At 48.9% G+C, this 17,051-nt stretch overlaps 1 protein-coding gene across 1 annotated transcript; it reads left to right on the top strand.

Moving 5' to 3' along the window:
• The first annotated feature begins 354 nt into the window (after positions 1-354).
• MLYCD (malonyl-CoA decarboxylase) lies at positions 355-16,131 on the top strand. Its single transcript, XM_019743709.3, has 5 exons — positions 355-1,143; positions 8,607-8,719; positions 9,722-9,878; positions 12,690-12,839; positions 14,904-16,131. Exons 1-5 carry the CDS (start codon positions 604-606, stop codon positions 15,435-15,437), a joined length of 1,494 nt encoding a protein of 497 aa, XP_019599268.2. The 5' UTR covers positions 355-603; the 3' UTR covers positions 15,438-16,131.
• Positions 16,132-17,051: the final 920 nt, after the last annotated feature.

Here is a 17,051-nt window from a genome sequence, read left to right as displayed (position 1 = left end):
CGCTCAGGAGAGCCCTGTGTGCCCCATCCATGAAAAGCTCTCCAGCAGGCATCTGGAAGCTGGGTCTGGAGCTCAGGAGAGAGAAGGGCTGCAGCTCTGGGAGTCACGTGTATAATCAGACCCAGACAAGGAATTGAGAGCACTTAGGCTACTCGGCCAGAGAGTAACCACCACAAAACTTAGTAAGCACGCGGATTCCTTTGCTCCTCCCCAAACATACCGAGTCAGAATCTCTGGGAAAGGGGCCCAGGAATCTGCATGCGTAACACGTTCCCCAGGTGACTTTGAATCACCTTGAGCTTGGAGAGTTCGGCTCTAGGGATTAAGAGGCGCGTACGCGGTGGGGAGAGGGGCTGAGACGGTGACTTTGGGTGGCTAGGTGACAGGGCAGGGGCGGGCGTGACGCCACCGGCGGGGACCTTTGGCGCACTTGGCCTCAGGCCACGCTCCGCCCCGTCCCCACCCCGCACCAGTCCCGCGGCCGCGCCCTCCCATTGGCCTCCGCCCCGCCAGTCCCCCTGCCTCGGCCAATGGGGCGGGCGCACGCCGGAAGTCGGAAGCACAGCGGTGGTGGCGTTTTCTAGGCAGCTGTCCCCTGGCGCCATGCGAGGCCTCGGGCCGAGTCTGACGGTGCGGTGCTTCCTCCCGCTGCGGCTACTTCGGCGGCCGCAGCGGCCGCCCGGACCCCGGCTGTCGAGTGGGCCGGCAGCGGCGGGCGCCCTGGAGCGGGCCATGGACGAGCTGCTGCGCCGCTCCGTGCCCGCGATGCCGGCCTACGAGCTGCGCGAGAAGTCTCCGGCGGCGGTCGAGAGCCAGTGCGCGGACTTCGTGAGCTTCTACGGCGGCTTGGCCGAGGTGGCCGAGCGCGCCGAGCTGCTGGGTCGCCTGGCGGGGGGCTTCGGCGTGGACCACAGCCAGGTGGCGGAGCAGAGCGCTGGCGTGCTTCAGCTGCGCCAGGAGCCGCGGGAGACGGCCGTGCTGCTGCAGGCGGAGGACCGGCTGCGCTACGCCCTGGTGCCGCGCTACCGCGGCCTCTTCCACCACATCAGCAAGTTGGACGGCGGCGTGCGCTTCCTCGTGCAGCTGCGGGCCGACCTGCTCGAGGCGCAGGCCCTCAAGCTGGTGGAGGGGCCGCACGTCCGGGTAAGGCCCCGCCCGGGCCGCCCCTACCCCCTGGCAGGGGGGACAGTCCGGGTTGCGCCCCCGCCTCGCGCCCAGGTCCGCGGGCTCTTGGTAGTCGTCCCAGTGGAGTCCTCAGCTGCCGGTCAAGCCCCAAACACTCCGCCTTCCCTTCCTGAAGCGCTGCACACCTCGTCATGAGTTACAGACCCCTGAGCCCCGTCCCCTTCCCATACGTCCTGAGTCCTTAGCTCCCCCTAGGCATGTGTTGCTCCAGGCCTTACTAGGTAGCGCTTACCAGAAGTGACACTCGCCTACTTTTAAGGTGACTGTCAGGTCTCGTTCATGGTGAGTGCGCTCCATAACGTCTGGTTTTTTTTATTACTTTAGCTGACAGGTTTCATCTCTATGTAGGATACTTGAATGAGTACCAAACTGGGCATTAGGCAGCCTTTCTGAAAACCTGGATGGTGTCAGCAAAAATAAGCCATCGTCCTAAGAAGTCCTGTGAAACAGCACAAAGACGGCTAGAACTTGAGGTCGCCGCTGTCTAGGAGTGTGGGTGCCTTCTGGACTTCCCTTTGCTGCGTAACGTTGGGCAGGCTTTTCACCTCCCTGAGATGAGCCCTAACACACGAGTCAGGTTGACTGCTGGAGATAATCAGATGCTCAGCTCCGTGAGCTCATGGTAGATGCGAATAAATACTTTAAGATTTAAATAAGGATGAGTTGAAAGATGGCTGGTGGTTGAATGTAGTCCTTTTATACTATTGGTGTGAAATGTGGTGAGACCACTAACTTGCTCTTTGAGTAAACGAAGGATGTAAACGTTTCAGGAAGTTCTGACATTCAGAATTTTAGTAGGTCCAGTTGGCTCTAAAAACCTGAACAATTGAATGAATGATATGTCCTAATTCCTATAACAAGTCTTAACACTGGTGTGATAGTTGTAGTGTTTATTGCCTCACTCTAGAGAGGTGATAGGCCCGTCCACTTGCACAGTTTAGGGAACATACAGTGAGGTGATGTGACTTGACCAAGAATTGAGAGCACATAGATAATTCACATCTGAGGTTCTTTGTACTACACTTCATACCCTTATCATGAGTTACGGTGTTATCAAAAACTTTCTTGGCTCCTTAGCTTTAAATGTGCAAAAATTGGGTGTAGTTAAGGATGGGCTTAATCGCAGTGGTAATAATGACTATGATTTGATTTCTCAGGAAGCTGGTTGATTTACAGTATTGTTACGTAGGGCCACAAACCTTCACAGACAGAGAACCTACAGTTCATTGCACCAGCACCAAATCAGTCATGGAGTCCTGTCCTGAACTGACCATGTTCCTGGCTCAAGCCCAGTCTGATTCAGTTCCACTCACTGCATTTCCACCCGATTCCTCTTGAGGGAGGCGTGGGTATAGTCTGCCATCCAAGCAGGCTTTTTTTCTTGAAGCAGGGGCCAGTATTTTATGCTGATCCTTCTGGAACTTGATTCTTAACCACACAGGAGGCTAGAGAATTAGGTAGAATGTTATCTGTCTCAAAATGAAATCATCCATCCATCCATCCAACATGTAGCCATCTGGTATTTATCTTGTGTGAGACATGCTCTAGACTCCGTCGCTTGGTCCAGGAGCTTCCATTCTAGAATGGGAAGAGTTAGTAGGAGGCCTGGTGGGTGCTAAGTGCTTTTCATGAACTTGCTCGTTGCATCTTCAGCAAGCCATAGGGAGCTATGTTACGCTTGTCGAAGGCAAGTGCAGTGCCCAGAGCACAGAGCTGGTGGGAGTGGCAACTCAAGTCATCAACTTGCTCCTCCACAGTTGGGTACTTTGTCACACTACACGGTGACTCTCGGAGTTGACTATTTAACTAGATCTCAAATACATGTGTTCCCTGAGAATTTTGTCTTTTTTTTTTTTCCCTATGAAATGGGGGTCAAGATAAACCAACCCAGTTAATTGATGGCTTGGTTTTATTTAGTTTCACTGAATGAGTTCAGCATTCTCTAGTTGTGACTGTATTTACTTCTCCCAAGAATTTGTGCAAGCTTCCATCTTATCAGCAGTCCCAGTGCCCATCTTTCTCTAAAACCACAGGTCAGTCTTGACTCCCTTGTTGAAAAATCATTAAGCCTCACGTGCCAGAAGGATTGCATTTAGTCTTTCCTTTGCCATTTTTGATCTACACCAAACCATCCTGGACGACACGTCCAGCTTTACTCTCCATTCCTTGTTCCTCTCCATAGACTCTCCTCTCTCGCCAACCCGGCTCTTGGATGGAAAGTTCCCGAGCCCCTGTGTGATTCCTGCTTGGGAGGCCTGGTAGAATAAGGGCTTCCTCCACCTCCAGCTCATTCACTCAGCTTTGCCAACTACTCCGGCTCTAAGTGGTCTCACCCAGTTTTGAGCTTCATGGCATATATTATTATCTGCCCCCCTCACTTGCATTTTATACATTAACCACAGAATTTAGTGTTTGAAATGTATTCTTCCCCCCACCCCAACTAGATGATCAGCTCCTTAAAAACTGGGCAACTTGTCTTTAATTTCTTGCATAGCCAAGTGATGACTGAAGCGTTAAGGTAGACTCCTGGGTTCCTTGCTATAAGCAGAATCAGCGCAGTAATCATCCCCATCTGTCTTGATGTCAGACTGCTCCACTCACAGAGCTCTGAGCCTGAAAGGAAGCCGGGAGGGCTTGGAGGTTTCTGCACAACCAAGAGAGACACATCAGCCATTTGGACTGCCCCCGGCCCAGTTAATCATGCGTTGGCACTGGGTGATTTCTAGTATCCCATCCAGTGGTAAATTCTCTCATACTCTGACACATTACTGAATGTGCCCCCTTGCGCTTGCCCACACAAGAAAACTTGGTTATTGTGCAGTTGAGAAGGAACGTCGTGGCAGCTGAAAGCTGTGACATTGAACCCTGACTTGATAGGAGAGAGGAGCCGGCCCTGGGGAAATCCAGAGCTGCCAGCAACACCCCGTCCTCGGATGTTCAGGGTTCCCTTGGTTTTTAACCCGGTCCACACCCGTGAGGGAAAAAGATGTTGCGTACCACAAGCAAAAAGCCACACAGAATCAAGGTGTTTCTTAACAAAGGATAAATGTGATATGCTTGACCTGGGCCTCTGCACGGGGTCTGGACACATTGGGTGCAGAAGCCGCTTCCATTTCTTTACCTAGAAATTTCATCTTTCTCTTTAGTGCATCTGATTGTTATGGGCGAATCTGGTGAGCCCCTTCTTTGCTCTACATAGTTACATAAAACTTAAAAAAAAAATCCCTGCCATTGAAATCAAAGAGTAGTGGGTTTTTTTAGTCCATAGACATGGTCACTGCACTCTGATACTGTAATCTATCACGAGAACCACTTACTATCCATCTTGATTCCCTTCTACCTCATTCTGGATTTTACATCCCATGTTAAAGAGGCAATACAGCTCAAACTGTTTTTTTTTTTGGAATTCAGTGTTAGAAACCACCAGAAGCTTAGCACGTGAAGCTTTAGGGCAAGAGTGCCAGACCTCCAGGAGCCTGTGATGCCCGTGAGGCTGGGGGAGTGGCAGCTCCCTCCGCAGCTGCCCCAGATGTCAGCACCCCTTACTGTGTGCATACAGCAGGCACCCTGTCACGGGCATGCTGCTCACCTGGCCCTTGCTGATACTAGGACTTGCTAGGTAAGGTCAAGTGAACGCGTACTGGTTTACTTGAGAAGTGCTGTGGGCTTGGCCCCGAGCATTTATTGACCCTGGAATGGATTTGATCTACTGCGTGCCCGGCTTAGGTTGTTTACTCGATCCCATAGGGTGCGAAGGCACTTGAGAATAACCGGTGATGTGAGGCCAGAAAGAATGCTGATTTGGTGTCTCCTGCGGGAAGTGGGTTATAGTAGAAGAAGCATGATGTGTAGAGGGGAGAGGCCGGTTCCCAGTCCTGTCGTTGCCATCCACTGGTTAAGGGCATGATTTTAGGTGATCTTAGCCAAGTCACTTAACTCCCTGGGCTAGTTGGCTCTGCACGGAGGTGAGCGCCTCAGCTGGTGGGGGGTATGGTCAAGGTCAGCCTGCTGCTCGTCTAAGAAATGCCCTGCGGGTATGGTGGAGCTTTGGTAACTATCTGGCTTACAGACGAGGGCACAATTTGTCCAGACAGTGGTCTCTGACCAAGGGTTGTGATAACTGGAAATACAGGAAGAATCGCAAGACGGACACTTCCATTTGGAGAGTGTGAAGACCAATCTGGTCGTGAGGCCCGGTGGGGGTGTCTCTCCCAGGATATTTTATATCACCACGGTGTCTTTTCTCTCCCATGGGGAGTCTTAGTCCTTTTAGGTTTGAAGTTCAGATTCAGTTTCAAGTCTCTGCCTGGAAAGATATAAGTGCTATTTTAAAGAAAGTTTTTATAACCTGGCAAAGGTCAACTCTCTGTTGTGTTTTTATGAGAGAGCAGATCCGATAATGCGAATGCCGTGTCCTGGTGCCTCCTAAACAAAATGCCTGTGAACCTGTGGGTGTGTGTCCAGCTCCGCTTACAGGGTGTATGTACGGGAGGGTGATTGTGTGGGAGTGTGTGTGTGTTCTGTGTGCAGTTTACAGGCGTTTGTCTTTCTCCAAAGACATTCATTCCCAAAGGCCCACTTGGGTTGAAGAGTTAGGGTTCTTACAGACAAAATCCCAATGAAACCAAACCGAACCCCATTATAGCAGAAGGTCTGAGCAGCTGAGCACTGTGCAGTGATTTGTAGGCACTAGAGCGAAGTTGGCCTTTAAAAAATGGGAGGGGTTTTTCACGGGCAGTTTAAACATAGACACGGTGAAATGAGAGGTGTGTGGGCCTTAACAGAAGCAGAGGCGGACCCTAAGAGCAGGGATTAAACGTCTGTCAGACGTGGCGGCATCCCACCGCTGCCATGCCCAGCTGTGCTAGACGCTTGTGCACAACCTCTTCTGGTGGCTTGTCTTTTAAGGTAGTAGAGTGGTCTTTATTGGTCCTCCTAAACTCTGCGCTTAGCTAGACTAGAAAAGAACTTAGCAGTAGGTAGGAAAGCGTGCCCTAGCCACGTGGTGGGTAGCAGCTGGCATGAGTTGGAATTGTACCCAAAATGTTTTAGCTTCAGTTTATGTGACCCTCACCAATTGCTTTCAGCTCCCCTCCCCAGCTCAGGGCCTCTGAGCTATGGGTCTTCTTCACATACCCAAAATGCGAAGATCTTGATAGCCAAAAACTTCAGAAGAGAGTGTAGGAGACAGCTTTTTCTCTGCTGAAAGGGAGAGTTGACTGGCCTTCTACACGATGTCATCCAAGAAAACTGGAATTAGCAGTACAGAAAAAACGGAAACCTAGCACTGACTGTGGCATCGCCACAATATTCCTAGCAGGTGTACTTCTCAGTCTTGGATTGTTGATAAATGATTGCAGAATTAATGCGCAGAAAGTATAAGCGATTTCTTTCCCTCCTGTTCTCTGTGATCCAGTAACCTTGCTGCATGGGGTGATTAATTCCAGCCTGAACAGCTGTCCCCGTGTCAGAACTAAGCAGCAGAGACTTGTAACCTTTAGCATAGATTCCCAGTTCTCGTGTACCAGTGTCACATTTTGTAGTTGTCAGTAGCCCAAAATAGAATGAAGAAACTTTTAGGCAGGGAGCTTTCATCGGCCAAACCATTTCTTTCATAATTAATACTGAATTAATGCTGGAACTAGATATTTCTGGCTTTCTTTCTGTTATAAATGTAGTAGAGATGCCAGTATGTCTTACGTGGGACTCTGCTGATCCATTTCTAACCATACGATACAGAGGTTCCTAACCTGGGGTCCATGACCCCTGGGAATGATCCATCGATGGGTTTCAAAGGGTCCATGAACCCCAGGAGATTGTATGCAAAACTTAATATGTTTGCATTTTTCTGGGGCGAGGGTCCCTGGTTTTTACCCTGTTTCCCCGAAAATAAGTCCTAGCCGGACAATCAGCTCTAATGCGCCTTTTGGAGCAAAAATTAATATAAGACCTGGTTTTATATTATAGTAAAAGAAGACCAGGTCTTATATTAATTTTTGCTCCAAAAGGCGCATTAGAGCTGATTGTCCGGCTAGGACTTATTTTCGGGGAAACATGGTAGTACGTACTCAGGGAGATTAAGAAGCAGTGTAGTCCCACGCAGTAAGTGCAGGTGATGAGGAGCCGTTCTGTACTGCCCAGCAAATGGCATCGCATATCCTCCTTTCCTGCCGCTTCCTACTCACCGTTCTCCAGCTTTTCTTCTCTTTTTGGTTTGATATCATCTAAACAAGGGAATGCTTTGGGAACTAGAGGAATGAATCAGAAATGACCTCTGCCCTTACAGAGCTCAGAGCCCAGTAAAGGAGACTGGGTTATGGAATGAATGGAGAGGTCAAAGGAATTGCAGAGGGCATCTGGTCCAGCTGCCTGTGTGGTTCGTAAATCCTTTTAAAAACAGCCTCAGCAAGTTCTCGTCAACCCTGTGCTCTGTCACCTCCCATGGGGAGGTTCCCACTGTCCCAAGATGACATCTGTGGACGGCCCTAGCTTTTCCAAAGCTCGTCTTTACATTACATTCAGTCCTAGTCTGACTGTCTGTCTTCCCCCCAGTTAGCCCTAGATTTGCCCCCCTCTCCTCGTCACTCTAGCTGTTGGACCGCTCACCGCTGGTACTTGTGAAGTGGTGGTCACAGCAGGCTGAGCTGAGATGGTTCTGCCCCTCTCGCTTCTTCACGCACTTCTTGTTCTATTCTTGCTTGAAGGGTTTCCGTGCAAGTGTATCTTTTATGGGAAAGTTGACTCAAATAATTTTTGGAAATAGATCAGATATAAACAAGTGAAATTAGAATAATTTCATCAAACCGAAATGCACTGATTGCTAGATACTATTATTTTGTGTCCCACTAAGGGAGAAAAAAATGCTACCAGTTAAACTGTGGCCCTGCCATCATTTGAAAGATGCATCCTGACTTCAGAGGTGTTAAAATATGAAAATGCGCATCTCAGAGTTGACAAATTCTGGTCCCTGGGCCCAGTACTTGCTTCTCTTAGGAAAGAGGAATGCTGTTTTGGCGCATCACAAACTATTCCTGGGGATGAGGGTTTGAGCTCCATGCTGCCTGTGCTGGCATTTCCTTTATGATAAAAACACCAGTTTATTACATGAACTGTACATTTTCAGTGTGTTTGAGATGGTGAATGAGTTGGAATATATTATTTGATTTGGGAAACGTGGCTCAAATTGAAGACTCCCATTCAGGTATCTTCCAGCTTGAAGAAGTAAAGTCTAGCTTGGTTGAGATAAGGAGAGTGCAGCAGAGCTCCCTCAGAACAGGCCGTCTGGAGATGTCATCTTCTTGCACAGCCTCGTTTGGTATCACGTCTTGGTGTTTTAATTAATTCATTGTGCTGGCGGCGATGCAGAGATGGGCTTGATCTCGTCTCCTTGGAAGGCTGACGCTTTCGCTTCTCCTTTTCAGGAAATGAATGGAGTGCTGAAAGGCATGCTCTCAGAGTGGTTTTCGTCAGGGTTCCTGAACCTGGAACGGGTGACCTGGCATTCACCCTGCGAGGTGCTTCAGAAAGTCAGTGAGTAAGTATTCACATCTTCGTGTTTCTTACATTTTAGCTGAAAGCCAGTCTCCTTCCATGTGCACATTTTGTTCCAAGCCTAAGCAAACCCAAACCCAGCACTCACGATGTGTGGCTGTCCTAGCAGGTGATGTCGTGGGCGTGGAGGAGGAAAGGGCACGGATGGAACTGGTCCCTCTGCCAGCAAACTTCCCCGCAGGGTCTCACCTAAGTCCTCATATTTAAAGCACATGGGTCCCCTTCTCCCCAAGACCCTATTGTCAGAGCTGTATGAATTCCCTGGACCAGGTGTTTTCAGGTAGTACTCCAAACAGCATCTATTGCATCTAGTTGTTAAAATCTCTCCTTGGCTAAAATGTCTGAATTAACTCTATGGGTGCGTAATTCCAGCATGTCCCAGACACAGGGAAATGCAGGCTAGCGTGTCTTGGCTGTTCTTACAGACAGGAAAAGCTCCTCACGTTCCATGTTGTCTTACAGAATCTGAGGTTTGGAAAATGTTGTACTATGTGAAGTGTAACAGACTGGAGGGGCCGGTAGTGAGTGCCTGCTGCCGTTTCATGTGTTGAAAACAAAATAGGGGTTGGACCAGGTTGCTGGCCAAATGGAACCGAGAGCTGTGTGTGTGCAACATTGACTTCAAACTGCAGAGATTCAAAGGAAATAAAACATAAAATGTTCACCAAGAGAGCATCTGGTTAGGTTTCTGCGTTAAAATCTTCTGCATAACTGCTTCCCAATGGCCTCACAAACTAATCTTAAGACCAGGTATTAAAAATTAGAGCATAATTTTGTGTGTAAAAATGGTCGTTAATTATATAGTTCCTCTCAGTCAGTGCTGTTTCGCGTTAAAATTATTTTCTTTGAATATTCCTGAAGCGTCCATTGAAGCTGTATTTAAGGATTTATTTGACTTTAGTGACTAATGTGAATCAGAGTCAGGATTGGTTATTTAACTTGTAAATTGTACATTTGTCTTACGTCTTTACAATCTTCTCATCAGGTCTGAGGCTGTGCACCCTGTGAAAAACTGGATGGATATGAAGCGACGCGTGGGACCTTACAGGAGGTGTTGCTTCTTCTCTCACTGCACAACCCCAGGGGAGCCCCTGGTGGTTTTGCACGTGGCTCTGACCAGTGAGATCTCCAGCAACATTCAGGTACCTGGGGACAGGCGGTCAGCTGAGGGCAAAGCAGGCATCCCGCAGTCCCTGAAGCTTTGCTAAACTTGCTCTTAACCCCTTTGTAAAAAGAAACCGCTTTAGGCTTCTGTGGGTTTTTGAATAGGCTAGATAAACTCTCCAAGTTTGTAGCTCCAGAACATAGATATGTAGTTTATAGACAGGAAATGCAGAGAGCATTCATCCAGCTCTGCTGACTTTGAGTTAGACGTGGTTAAAGAATATTTTATTCTTATTATTTTTAAACCTTATTACAGAATATTTTTGTGAAGCACAAAAGAGTTGTGAAGGGAGAAGGGCGCATGGTTCAACTTTTCAGCGTTTGTAAAGTGCCAGTGGGCCGTTTTAAAAGACATGTGATTGAAAAGTAGTCCCCGTGCTCTGGGCCTGATGCAGCCCAGAGCCCTGCCCAGTGAGTAGAGGTGCTGGGGGCCGGGTTTGGTAGGTGCTGTCGGCGGCAGGCTGGGCTTCTCCTTATGGAGTCAGCGAGAATGTTTGAAACATTCCTGCAGGCGCATGGGGGCAGAAGGAGAACAGGTGCCGGGACTGGGAATAGGAGAGCAGATGTCAGTGAACGTAAAGACAGGTCAGGGGACACGGGACACCCAGGGCACCGCGGGTTTGCCAGACCAGGAGGCACGGTGGGCGAGGGGTTTGGGATGGGAATAGCCTGTGCAGAAGCTGGAGAGATGATAGCAGGCCGCAGGACAGGCACACAGGGCGGCATTCCTAGTATCGAAGGTAGAGAGATCGAGCGGGCCAAAGAGCAGAGATTCTTGATCGCAGGGAGAAATCCCTCACGGTTTCTGTTTGAAGGAGCCTGCACACTCTCGCACTAGAAGTATTACAAGCTCTCTGAGGACTGTTTGGTGATAGCTGTTAAAATATAAAACGTGCTTTCCTTGGACCTAAAAATTTCATTCAGGAATTTATCCTGGGGAGGTACTCAGACCTAAGCGTGCAGGCAGTTGCTGGAAATGATAACCTAACTGTCCATCAGTAGAGGACGCGTTAAAGGAATGGTGGCCTGTACGTCTGGTACATGCTCAGATGCGCTGGATTTCTATGAATATTTAAGTGTTGATTTAGTTTTATGTTTTTGACATGGAAAGCCAACCTTGACGAACTATTGCATAAAAAATCAGGTTACAGAATATCGTGAATAGTGTGACCTTATTTATAGTATCAATAATATCCATGGAGCATTTGTCCTGTGCCCGGCAGCCGCGAAGCACATGCCATGTGTTACTGCCCACAGAGCCCGGAGTGTGAGCTGTTAGTGGCAGTGGTATGATTGTCCTCATTTTAGACATAAGGAAACTGAGGCTTAGGGAGCGTCAGTGATTTACCCACGATGATAAGATGAGGTGAGACCTGGATGCCCACCCAGCCCACATCTTAGCCCTGAGGGCATCCGCCTTCCGGGTGTGGAGAACTGAGCATCTGGGCACGTGAGAGAATGTGTGCGCACACAGTGTGTGTGTGTGCATGTGCATACTCATTGCCAATGAGATGCCTGGAAAGGTGTGCATCAGACGGTTGGCAGCAGGACTCGGTGTTGGGGTTTGAAGTAATTTGTGATCCTTTTCTGTGCATTGACTTTCTGCCTCTCGGACGTTATGCACATCTCATTCGTGTAACCGAAGAATGATTTGTTTTTATTTTGAAAACTTTAAAATAAGATTTGCTGGAAATGTTTCAATAAGGAACCCCAAGGTAACCTACCGACTTCTTGAAAAACACAGGCAATAATTCCCCAAGACGGAGACTAGGAATGATTGGAGGTGAGCCCCGTTCTTTGAAGCATAGAGTTCCTCCGTCAGAGGAGAGGAGACAGGGCCCGGCGTTAGCCCAGGAGGCGCCACTGCCTCGTTTCACCATCTGCCCCACTTTGCTTCTGGGAATCACAGAAAAGTCCCTTTGAGTATCTGAGGGAATGACTTCAAGAACTAAACATAGCTGGTAGAAGATAGACTAGCGTAAATGTCCTCAGAAGCAAGATGGTGTGCCTGCGTAAAAGCAAACTAAAAGTAACCCCCTCTCTTCCACTGTTGTCACGTGATCCGCGGGAAGGATGAAAGTTCAAAAACCCTGCAGTCAAGCCTCAGAGCTGATAAAATCAGACTTGGCTAAGGGCCTTTCTGGTACAAGCCAGATCTTAGGCTGTTTCATGTATGTATCTGTGGATGTGTGTTTTCACTGAGCAAAAACAAGAACGGGGCACAAAATCAAAACAGTACATAGAAAAGTCAGGAAAAGGTAAATTTCCTAAAGGAAAAGTTACATGGGACTCACTGGCCTATTGAGAAATCTAAAACACTAGATAGAGTTCAGAGAGAAGGAATGAAAATAACTATAGGTTGGAGCAAACCGGCCTTTACAGAAAAGCTTCAGAAAGTGGAACCCCGTGGCCTAGACAGCAGATCGACGTGTTATGTCTGGGTGTTGAAGGGGAGCAGATTAACCAAGTTTCAGTTTGCACAAAGGTCTGAAAAAGACAAAAGGGACATAAATTGCTATTCAACAAAGTTTGCACGAGAATTTCAAACAGAAAGAAATAATACAGTATTGAGTAAACAACCCAGGGAAGTTGTGTAGTTGCCGCCTTCAGAGAGATTTCAGACTAGAACAGACGGTGTTTCATCTTCATAGCTGGCCCTTGAATAGAGGGGACACTGAGGTCTCTCTCAGCTCCCACCTTACGAGGATTTCTCATGCCCCAAAGTGAAAGGGTGAGAGGCGGGGTCTGAGAGCATCCAAGCCCTCACCACCTTCGTTCATGTTTTCCAGGGGATCGTGAAGGAGTGCCCTCCATCAGAAACAGAGGAGAAGAACAAAATCGCCGCCGCCATCTTTTATTCCATCAGTCTGACCCAGCAAGGACTGCAAGGGGTGGAGCTGGGGACCTTCCTCATAAAGCGAGTGGTGAAGGAGCTGCAGGTGAGTGAGGTGCTGTTTGTAGAACTCTTACCCTGCTGCAGTGCAGTGGCTTCCCAGGTGATGGGCACGGGCTGAATAGGAGCCCGGGGGAGGCCGGAGGGGGGAGAAAAGAGCCGGAGGAACTTCCAGGAGCCCTGAAACCACTGAGGGATGGAGATAGGGCTGAGGAAAAGGAATCTGGAGACGAGCTTCTCAGGACCTTACATTCTGATTTGCATGTGTTGTAGGATCATAGTTATGAGGAGTGCCACCTTCCGCTGTCACGTGTCCCAGTTTGAATGATACGTTTTCTGGTCGTTCTAGCCACACCTGGCCGTTCCCCACACACCCTCACCCACACTCTCCAGGCTTCTGGTCCCTGACACTTCATCACCTTGGGCTTTCTCATCGTTTGAGGGAGTGTGAAGGTTAGACCAGGCAGCTTAAAAAACACTGGCTTTTTGTTTCCATATATACATAAAAAACTTCCTTCTGTTTATTGCCCTGGGAAGAACACTCGCACCATCCTACCTGCAATCTTCAGGTTCACTCTGGTTGAGGCTTTTTAAAACTATGTCATAAGGGGCTTGGGTAAACTTGAATGAGTAGAATCTAATTATTAGGTAAAATAATTAGATTGTTAATAATTGGCTCTGAGAGTAGTGTTCTCTGCTTTGAGTGGTTTCAACACAGTAGCAGAAGTTCTTCCTTAGAGAATGACAGAATGGAATGAAAATATTTACGTGCTTCGTATTAAATTCATAATCAATTTCAAACCTGAGAACTCAGGGTTCAGTTGGATTCCAACTTTATTAGAATTACTCTCTGGCATTTTTCCCGAGGGGATAAGAAGCCACATCTAATTAATATCAGTGTCTTACTTCCTTCTTCTTTGCTGAAGGTGTAAATGAATAGGGTGGGAGAAGGGGGACCGTGGGAGGGCAGGAAAGGCAGTCGAAGGAGAGCAGCGTCCGGGGTCCTGGGTCGCTGTTTCTGAGTCAGTCAGAGTTGGCCCCTCAGCCCAGTAGCATCCTGACGGTGGGCGGCTCATCCCGCACTCAGCTGCGAGCCAGAAAGTCATCAGAGAATCCCGAAGGAAGCTTCGTCGTCTCCTGCACAAAAGTGTTCACGGGGCTTTGTGAAAACCATCACAAAGAACCAGTGTAAATGCCCGATGAAGAGAGTGTGGTTAGGAAAATCGTGGTGCAGTCTTGTCTTTTGCTAAGACTGTCGTTAAAATTAAGTTTTTGAATTTTGATGACAATGAGAAAATGCTCGTAAGTTCGCAGGATCCAAAATAAATGCCTCACCCATTTGAAAACTGCCTGGAGAAAGACCAGGAGTTGGCCTTTCCCAACTATTGAGGGTAGTTATCTCAGACTAGTAGAGAAGTGTTGTGCTTTTCTTTGCTTCTGACGGAAATTTTTTTTTTTAATTTCTATAGTGAGCATATGTTACATTTATAATCAGAAAATACGGGGTTTTTAAAAATGATCAGTGAGATCCCTGTGTAATTTGAACAATAATGATTGATCCATACTGTCTGATGTGGGAAGATCCCCACTGCCTCCCCTTTACCCCATGCCCTGCCTCCACTGGGGCACAGCTGGGCAATCATATCCATTCAGCCTCGTTGGGTACTTGTGTGCCAAGCACCAAACCAGAGTCTGTGGTTGCAAAGAAGTCCATGGGAGGGACGTGGTGTGGCAGGAAGGCAAGATCTGTAGTCGGAAGACCGCACACCGAGGCCTACTTCTGGGCAGCCGCCCGGCTCTGATTTCAGGCAAGTCACCCAACTTGCCACCATGATCAGTGGTGCAGACGGAGACGCCACCATAAAGGCGGGAGGACTGAAGCTGCCTCCAGGGCCTGGCACGCGTCCTAAGTCTTAATAAACGTTCCCTGAAAGAGGAAAAGGAATGCACGTCAGACACCACTTTGTAACCTATACAACAGCACACAGAGGCTAATGAAACCTAAATGTTAACTGCAGAGGGGTTTCTATATGTGACGCGCCTGCTGAACTTTCTTTATATGTGTATGTTTTCTCCACCTTCCTTTCTCCACCCCAACCATGCCGTACAGAGAGAGTTTCCTCACCTTGAGACGTTTTCAAGTCTGTCACCTATACCTGGTTTCACCAAATGGCTTCTGGGGCTCCTGAATTCACAAGCAAAGGAGCACGGGAGGAATGAACTATTTACAGATTCTGAATGTAAGGAAATCTCGGAGATCACCGGCGGTCCCATCACTGAGACCCTCAAGGTCTTTCTCAGCAGCAACGAATGGGTGAAGTCTGAAAAGCTGGTCAGGGCGCTCCAGGCCCCCCTGATGAGGCTCTGTGCCTGGTACCTGTACGGAGAGAAGCACCGGGGCTACGCCCTGAACCCCGTGGCCAACTTCCACCTGCAAAACGGGGCTGTGCTGTGGCGTATCAACTGGATGGCCGACGTCAGCCTCAAGGGCATCACCAGCTCGTGCGGCCTGATGGTCAACTACCGGTATTACCTGGAGGACACGGCCACCAACAGCATCGCCTACCTCAGCTCAAAGAACATCAAAGCTTCTGAGCAGGTCCTCAGCCTGGTGACCCAGTTCCAGAAGAACAGCAAACTCTAAACTTTCCTAAAGCAGACGTCCCGGCCCGGAAAAGGATAATGTTCTGGAAGGGTCAGGGGGGTTATGTATCTAAAAGGAGCTCTTGTAGTAAAGCGAAGTTACGCAGTGTTCTGTCACCCGCAGCAGGGTCCCTTGGGAGGCCGGGCCCTAACTTCCATTCACAATTAAAAGTGCAATACCTGATCACAAGCCGGTGATGGGTACCGGTGGATATGGTCTGGGTGGGGATGCTGTGCTCTCCAGAAGATTCCGTCGTTGCCTTTGGCCTGGCTCCCTGCCCCAGGGTCGGTGCTGTGGTAACTCATCTTCAGAAAGACCAAGAGTCTCTGCCAGCTGTTGTCCCAGGTGGATCAGTCAGCATCCCAAGGACCCGGGCAGACGGCCCAGGTGAGAACAGATTTTCCTTCCAGCTTAGAACATAATTCAGCCATGGTGGCTTTTGCCATGGCTCTCCGCTCATTGCAAAGGGATAGAGGGCTATGCTTTATTTCACTAGTTACATTTGGGAGATCACAAATATATGAAAAGGTTCATGACTTTGTACATTTACTAAGTCAAATCACTGAACAAAAAGCTGTTGCTTAGGGTTTAAATGTGATTATAGACTTTAAATTTTCAGTGATTCAAGTTCATAATGAACTTAATAGTATAGAACAAGTTTCTTCTGTGAAACATTAAAAACATGGTTATTTAAGATTGTGTGGTAGTTGTCTCTGAGATCCGAGACCACATACGCTGGAATTGGCCCTGAAATGTCAGCTGTGCCTCTGGGCCCCAGCCAGCCTGTTGGCATGTTTGGGTGCTCTGTGAAGAGGGCCTGGCGTGTGTGGCACGAGAACAGAGATGAAGGGAGAAGCAATGCCATGTTGTGGGAGGAGCAGGGTAGGTGTGTGTCTGTGCGTCTGTATGCACAGTGTTTGTGCTGTTCTCAGTCCGGCCAACAGCTTGCCTTGCTTGCCATCTTCCAGCCCCACTCCCCTGGTCCTTCTTTGTCGTCTTCTGCATGTGACTCGTTCCTTGATCACAGCTAGCACGGCGGTGTCACTGCCAGAATTTTGGCTTCTTCTGAATACGAGTGGAAGGGTCTCATGCTGCTTTGCGGGGCTTTGAGCTGCTTCTGAAAGCCCTCGGGCTCCAGAGTTACTTGCAGGCATCCTGGCATCCCGTTCGTCGCCCCTGTGTAGAGACAGAGTTCGTCATGGCGGGTGGTGGGGCCTGCCGATGCCCCAGGCCGTCGGGTGTCTGTTATAACCACTGCTAGGCCAGGGTCTCCACCCGTGCTAGTCACCTCCCAGGCTCCAAGATCAATTGCTTCTCTGTGGCCGGCGTGCCATGGAGAAGGTGTGTGGATGTACATGGTGCTGTGGTCTGAATGTTTGTGACTCCCCGAAACTCCCATGTTGAAATTCTAACCCCCAAAGGTAGTGGTATTAACAGGTGGTACTTTTAGGAGGTGATGTGGGCATGAGGGTGGAGCCCTCATAACTGGGATTAGTGCCCTTAGAAAAGGGGCCCCACAGAGCTCCCTCACCCTTTCCGTGAGGATACAGTGGGAAACCTGCAAACCCGGGACAGGGCCCTCACCAACCATGCTGGCACCTTGATCTCCGATTT

The sequence above is a fragment of the Rhinolophus sinicus genome, chromosome 8, assembly GCF_057876585.1.
Source record: "Rhinolophus sinicus isolate RSI-liver-muscle chromosome 8, RSI-T2T, whole genome shotgun sequence".
NCBI classification, from domain to species: Eukaryota; Metazoa; Chordata; class Mammalia; order Chiroptera; family Rhinolophidae; genus Rhinolophus; species Rhinolophus sinicus.
This window is presented reverse-complemented; position numbering and strand designations above follow the sequence as displayed.

Excerpts from the sequence above, each read along its gene's own strand:
- MLYCD (XM_019743709.3), top strand. The coding sequence starts at position 604 with ATGCGAGGCCTCGGGCCGAGTCTGACGGTGCGGTGCTTCCTCCCGCTG. Across the intron at positions 8,720-9,721 it reads GTGCTTCAGAAAGTCAGTGA|GTCTGAGGCTGTGCACCCTG; the intron begins GTAAGTATTCAC and ends TCTTCTCATCAG. Across the intron at positions 9,879-12,689 it reads AGATCTCCAGCAACATTCAG|GGGATCGTGAAGGAGTGCCC; the intron begins GTACCTGGGGAC and ends CATGTTTTCCAG.